At 43.1% G+C, this 7,378-nt stretch overlaps 1 protein-coding gene across 1 annotated transcript in view; it reads left to right on the top strand.

The window, feature by feature from the left end:
* The window catches only part of NDUFV2 (NADH:ubiquinone oxidoreductase core subunit V2), a 60,701-nt gene extending 53,543 nt beyond the window's left edge, over window positions 1-7,158 (top strand). The window contains exons 7-8 of the mRNA XM_019525450.1: window positions 5,746-5,822; window positions 6,987-7,158. Of these exons, the coding sequence (XP_019380995.1) occupies window positions 5,746-5,822; window positions 6,987-7,080 (171 nt within the window). The 3' untranslated portion in view covers window positions 7,081-7,158. The remainder of the gene's footprint in view (window positions 1-5,745; window positions 5,823-6,986) is intronic.
* Window positions 7,159-7,378: the final 220 nt, after the last annotated feature.

The raw sequence follows: 7,378 nt of genomic DNA, 5'->3' as shown, positions 1-7,378 counted from the left end.
AATCCAAAACCAGGGTCCCCCCCCAACCCCCAGTCCAAAAGGGCGATTGTGGGGGAGCCTCATCTTAGATTTGACTGCCAGCCCAGGGCAAGTGTTGGCTGAGCTTTGGCCCGAGGCCTGGGGTTGAAGGCAGAGCTAAGCCGCCACCTGCCCTGCTACAGTGGCAATGGGGGAGGTGGGGAGAGGAAGGTGGAGGGTGCATGTGGGGTAGGGTGGCCATCATAGAGGACATTCGAGTTTTCTGCTATTTTGTTCTGTCTCCTCTATTGATATGAAACCCAACACCTTTTATGTCCTGTATTTTTATTTTCAAGAGAGAAATCTGATGCCTTTATGTTCTCCTTTTCTCCTCAAGAGAAAAATAAAGGACATAAAGGTGTCCGATTTCATATCAATAGAGGGCATCCGGGCTGTCATCTATGATGGCCCTCCTAGTGTGGGTGTGACAGACCTGTGGTGTGTTGCTTGAGAGTGCAGGGGAGACTCCATAGCCTGCCCCTTCCCAGCCACCTGTCCTTCCCTGACTACTTGCCCTTCCTTCTCCCCTCCCTTCCACTTACCTTCAGTTCTAGCTCCAGCCCTAGATTTGCCACCACTGCTTAGGCTGGGCTGGGCCAGGGCTGGCACGTGACAGGCAGGCTAGGCTAGCAGGAGTGACAGGCAGCAGGGGATGAGGGTGGGAGCCAATGTGGCGGGGGGGGGGGAGGCAGGCAGGGTGGATAAAGGGTTTGGGTCTGGCCTTTTCCTTCCCCTGCCACTGCTATCCCAACCACAGCGGTGGGAGGATGAATTTAAAATGATTCCTCCAATAATTAGATTTCTTTACATGTCCAAAAAATTTTTTTTCCATATATATAATCTAATTAATGGTTGTCTTAAAATTGAAGCCATCTTGATTTTGGGTATATCCCTTGCAAAATTCTTGTCTGTAATTCTTATTATTGTATTGCTGGATGCATTTGCCATTCATGGGAATACTTAATCCTTTTTTTGAATCCTAGTAATCTTTTGGGCTCAGTAACTGGTAAAGATGAGTTCTATTGGTCTGATTATACATTGTGTGACAAAACTGATGAAGGAAGCAAATTTTAAAATTTCCTATTGACTTAATTGAATGTTCCCTTTTTTGTGTGTTATGTGAGAGAGTGAATACCAGGCTTCTGTGAGTCATTCATTTCTTTGTAGAGCTTTTATCATATCGTCTTTTTTGGAATGCTATTTCAGAAATGATACAGTCTTTTCAGTATCCTTCATATCAGAGTTTTTCCATGTCAGAACATTCTCATTGCCCATCCTTGGAGACCCACTTTTTGTTTCACCCCTTTTTGATACGGTGCGAGTAGAAGTGAATGTGGGATTTACAGTGAGGGTGTGCAATGGTGTAACTGTGTCCTGCCTCTTTCCCTCCATTCCCCAGCCTGTGTCCATTATGAGAAGATAGAGACCTTTTGGGTTATTGAGTCCAGTTCCCTGCTTTTGCGGACAGTAGTATTATAAAATTCTATTCGTAAATTTATTGAGCTTTAACTCAAAACTATTTGGGTTATTTGCCTCACTCCTCGTATTGACTGTTTCATAACTTTCCTCCCCTTTCTATTAGAAACTTTCTAATTCCCAGACAGTTTCTACTCATCTGTTCGTGTGCCAGCATTGTCCGTTAGCTTAAATTGTTCTTCTTCCTCTCAGGAGACTTAAAGAGTGTAGTCATATCCTCAGTCAGTTTTTATTTACTAAATTTCACAGCCAAACTCCTTCAGCCTCTCTTTGTAAGATAAATCCATCTTCCCCTAATCGTCCTAATAGCCATTCTCTGCACCTGTTTGAATTTATTCTTCATGAAGATATAGATAACCAGAACAGTATGCATAATTCTATAGTATTTGCCCAGTACTTTGTACAACAGCATTAATACTTTCCTATCTCTGCTTGAAACATGTCAGCTGATGGGTTGTGGATTTCTGCACATGTAACGTCTTTTCCTGTTTTTATTAACCACTACTAAACCACTTAGGATAGGTCTTCATTATGAAATCTGCAGTGATAATGCATCTTTTTCTTGATGTAAAAATATATACTGTTTGAGTAGTTCAGATTATTTCTTCCAGTGTTTTGGTACATTTTTCAGTATTGAATTTCAGCTGTCAAGGTGATAACTTTTTACCTAGCATTCCTTATGTTCCTTTGTAGCTTGTCAAACTCTTGGTTGATGGTGTGTTTATGTAGTTTGAAGTCTTACTTGTCACCTCCTTTTTCAGATCATTTATAGTGATTTTAGTAAAAATCTTGTGAAGTTATGTGAACCTTTTGCCTTAATATTATCACTCTTTTTTTGCCTCTCTAGTTTCTAATCCTTGCTACTACTTTTCCTTTCACTGTAGTTTAATGAATTTTTATTGGTCATTTTTGCACCTTGCTCTCTCAAGAAAACTTTCACCAGTTGTTTTGCTGCCTGGGCCTTTCTTTTCTAGGACTAATATTTCAGGAGTTAAAAGATGTTAATTGCTATTGAAAGTGCCAAAAGAATAAGTTTGTGAAAAGTTTAGAGCCTTAAAAAAGGAATGTGTAGTTCTGAAAGAAACTGTGTTGTGTCTTTCACTTAAAGTGAAAGTATGCAAGGAATACAGTGTAACAGGTGCTGGGTACACCTGTTACTTTAAGAAGGCAGAGGGCTGTGAAAGGGCCAGAGTCAAGCAGGGGAGCACATGGCCAGAAAGGGGCAGAGCTCAACTGGGAGATAAGCCCCAGGCCAGAGCTGGGGCAGGCAGTCTCACCCTGGCTGCTGATATGGAAGGAGCTCCTGAGCATGCCGTAGACAGTAGGAGAATATGTACTCCCAGGGGTTAAGGGAAGGCAGCCTTAGAGCTGGGCTATGGCCTGGTGGCTTAGGGATTGAAACAAGGGGTGGTGATGGTCTCAACAGGCCTGGGAGGAAGAAGCCAGAGAGGGCTCAGGCCCAGGAGCAGGGCAGATTGAATGGTAACGTCTGCAAGACACGGGCAAGGTGTAAGGGGCGGTTGGAGCCATGTAATAAGCCCTTAAGGAGCTGAGTAGTGATATCTGAAAAGCAGCATGGAATCGGGGATCCCTGGGGCAGCTTCCCTTTCCAAGGATTTAATAACAACAAGGCATGGCAGGCAAGGAGAAGGGGAGGAAGTCTAAGAAACGAGGCAGAGCAGGGGCCAAGCAGCTATCCCTGGGATCAACACCTGTTACATACAGTATAATGATATTGCATTCATTATATTAAAAAGCTCTGAAGAGGTTTCTTAAAAAGTATTTTTCTTGGCAAATTTGGTGAAGTTAATAAGTTCTTCTTCCTCTTTTCCCACAGTGGTAAGAGTACTGACTAGTGGGATGCAACAGTTCAGGAATACCACAGCAAAGAAAATGAATTCGACTTTTAAGATGGAATTCAGATCATGCTGTGGCTTCCTTTCATGTTTCCTTTGACATAATTATTTTGCTTTGAATATTCAGCTGGCTGGGTGTAGTATGCATTGCTGTTTTAGGGAAATCCATAATCATGCTTTTGATAGAAAAATCGGTTTTGCTCTTGGCTACTGACCAATCATCTCTTAGTGCTTTTACGTATTTCAAAACATACAACATGTAATAATGGTAGAAAGGAAACAGTCCATTTTTCTACCACAATGCTCCACTTACCCTCTCAGTTACAAGGGGCCCTGTGGGAAACCCTTCAAAGGGATTTGTCTTCAAAGAAAGGGAAGGAATGATCCTGAATGGTATTTAAAGGCAAAAGCATAGAAATGGGACAGAAGAAAGAACTACTATACAGAATGAAGTTGGTTGGCTTCATTATTTTTTTTTCTTCTGAACATTTTTGATGTAGCAAATATACCTCATGGGATTTTTTATCTTTGTTACTTACATTTCTAAACATTCCCACTTCTGAATTGTGCATGTACATTATTAATGCAGGTTTTAATGGAATGACGAATTGTAACACATTTAAGACAGACAGGATTCTTTTGGTAGATGTGATATCTTTTATTAGACCAACTGTCCAAAGAACCTTGGCTGTCTTTATGTCCGTAGACCAATGCGGCTACAACCAACAACCCTAACACACTTATGAGAATTTAAGTTTGGGCTGGATTTGAATCTACTTTGGCAATATTTTAAACATTGCAGATTTTGCCTGTATAATTAGAGGTGCACCGATACATCAGTCTGATATTGGATCAGCACCAATATTAAGAAAATTTACTATATTGGACATCGGCCATATCGGGCCGATAATTTGGCTGATAAATGCCCCCATGCATGTGCACAGCTGCAGTGCATCATGCAGGCAGTGAGGAGCACAGCCTGGCAGCGTGGATAGCTGCGTCCAGCTGGTTAGTCTGGTGTGGTGGAAGGGAAGAGGGGAGGGGAGATAGGGGGGTGCAGATCAAGGCCACTGCGGGGAGTGAGTGGGGCTGGGGCAAGTGCTGCCCAGCTGGGGCAGGCATGGGACAGAGCCATGGCTCATCCGGGGAGCACGGGGGGGTGGCTCCTGCTGCTGTGTGTCGCTGGTCCAGTGGCTCTTCTGATGCTCACCTCCTTGTGCGGCAGCTTCTGCTGCTTGTCCAGAAGGGCACAAGAGGAGTCATGTGCCCCTAGATCTGCATGGGGCAGGGTGGACTGGGGCCGGGGCTGCACCAAACTCTTCCTGGTGGAGCAGTCTGTGCTGGGAAGGGGGCTGAGGTTGGGGCTGCAGTTACAAATTCACTGTAACCCCTTCCCAGCGCAGCCTCAGTCCCACCCGGCCCTGCCCCATGCAGATCTGGGGGCACATGCCCCCCACCCCCATGCCCTCCCAAACCAGTGGCAGGAGCCATGGGGCGAGCACAAGACCAGTGGCTCCTGGATGAGCGGCCCACAGTGTTGGGAGCTGCCTCTCCCCTACCCCCGTGCCCCCCAGATGAGCTGCGCACCTGTCCTGTGCCCGCCATGGCTGGGCAGCACTTGCCTCTGCCTCTGCTCCAGCCCTCCCTCCCCACAGGGGCCTTGATCTCGCACCCTCCCCTCCCCTCCCCTCCCACCACACCAGGCTTACCAGCTGGAGGCAGCTTTCCAGGCTGCTGGGCTGTGTATCGGAAATCTGATCAGTATTGACCAATAAGCCTTCTTAAAAATCGGCTATCAGCCTCAAAAATCTCTATAGGTGCACCCCTGCGTATAATTAAACAGTTAACACCCCCTCCCAAAATTAATCTGTTTGAATGAAATGGGTCTTTTAAAGTGTAACATTTTTCTTTTAAAAAATTCACACACAAAACACAAATCTGACTTTTTTTAATTGGCTTATTTTTCACCCACAGCTTTGAGCACAGTGAAACTAGTTTTAATTGTCTAGGCAACTGCAGGTATAATGAGAGGCAGATAGATCTCCTTTCTGCAAGAATAAGTTAACCTGCAGTCACTTTCGGAACATGTTTGTTATGTGCAGGTTCAACAGATATAAGTGATCTAAAATTAACTGGCATAAAATCCATTAAAATGTAGTTATTATTATATTACTTTGTCATGAAAATTCTGGTCTTAGTTTTGCTAATTCTTTATACCTAGATAGATATTAACTGATATGGTCAGATTGATTATCTGTCTTGTACTGAAAACAGTGAAGAATTTTTGGTTAACGGGTAAAAGGACTGTTAATTTGAGATATTGTGAATATTGCATATTGGCACAATTAATGACAACTCTACATTTTGTTTTAATATTGTATGGTCTCTCTTATAGGAAGATTTGACACCAAAAGATATTGAAGACATAATTGATGAACTTAAGGCTGGCAAAGTTCCCAAACCTGGACCAAGGTACTTTGTATAACAAGAGCTGAGTATTTAGAAATATCTTTATGGGGGGAAGAGATGTTATTTTAGTGTGTAGTGAACTAGTTCCTGTGAAGGGGACTGAGGTGGTACAGCTGCTAAGGTGGTTGACAAACCAGAGTTTGCAAGTTTAAGGCCATGGCAGAAGCGCTCATGGCGTGGCCCTGTCATATTCCAACAAATCTGTAAATTTTGCTAAATACCTTGTCATGCAAGGACACAAAAAAGATGGGAAGTTTCTGTGAAAGGTCCGGATTATATACAGTAGAAACAAAGGCTTCACTGTTCAGTGAAGTAAAGGTACAAGCTTTTCCATGTGTCTGAATCTGAATATAAAGAGGACTCGGCAAACTGTTGAGAGGAAAGTTTTTCATTTTTGTTCTTTTAAGACTGCCAACAGGAGCACTTAAAGAGGTGAGGGCTCTGACTGGCTGGGAGACCCATAACTAGATGTTTTGCCTAGAGTACATAAACACACTACTAATCTGTGGTGTATTTGAACCTCCTAAAAAACTCATTTCTGTGATTCCTACTGTTCCTGAACCATTTTGTAGGTGTAGGAATATGTGTTGATGGGAGAGCTAATTATTGGTATATATTTAGAAGCATTATTTATTATTGATTTTTGTAAGGAGACTACAGTAATTGAGGAAAAAATACAGCTTTCAGGTAACATAGAAATGAGTGAAATATCGCGTTGCCTGGTGACAGCTGGTGTTGACTAGATTAAAAAGGGGTGCTAAACCCATGGCCCACAAGTTAGGTCTGGTCTGTGTTGCCATGTCATCTGGCCCATGGGATTTTCCATGGGTCTGAAAATTTGGTGGGAGGAGAGTGTTGGTACTGCTCCCCTGCTTCCCAATTTCCAGACCTGTGGGGAGCCCTACAGACTGGAGAGCGTGACTGTATGCATGGTGCCCTAGGGCCCAAGGCATCCCGCGGACTGGCTCTGTGCCACTCATCTGGCCCCCGGTGCCAAAAGCTTGAACACCACTGCTGTAAAGTATTCAGATGCTTGACACTGCTTGAATAAGAAAAATAGCAGACCCAAGTTTGGGTCACACTACTTTAATCCTTTGGATAAATAAAAATTGTTACAATACTGAGTAGTTATTTAAAAACAAATCTGATAGATCTTTTCCTTTCCAGGAGTGAGCGATTTTCTTGTGAACCAGCTGGTGGTCTTACATCTCTGACTGAACCACCCAAGGGACCTGGATTTGGAGTTCGAGCAGATCTATAAGGATTGATGTAATAAATTATAAAATCACAAGTTGTATGAGAATAATAAAACTACTTTCCACTCATTAAATGACTATTACGATATGTTCAAACCTTTATTAAAAGGTAGGATAACAACAGCAGTAAAATACAGTTAACAATACGAAATGCTTAAATCACCATCTTCAGATTTCTAATCCACTGCAGTAGGGCAAACCCTAAGTAACCAGTTCGGTGGAAAGGAAGAAGTAGTTTATGATAAAGCATCATAATATTTAATAATTCCTGTCAAAGTACTTTCCTGAGTGTCCCTGGTCTGT

The sequence above is a fragment of the Gavialis gangeticus genome, unplaced genomic scaffold (genome assembly GCF_001723915.1).
Source record: "Gavialis gangeticus isolate Ggan-Ray unplaced genomic scaffold, GavGan_comp1, whole genome shotgun sequence".
NCBI classification, from domain to species: Eukaryota; Metazoa; Chordata; order Crocodylia; family Gavialidae; genus Gavialis; species Gavialis gangeticus.
This window is presented reverse-complemented; position numbering and strand designations above follow the sequence as displayed.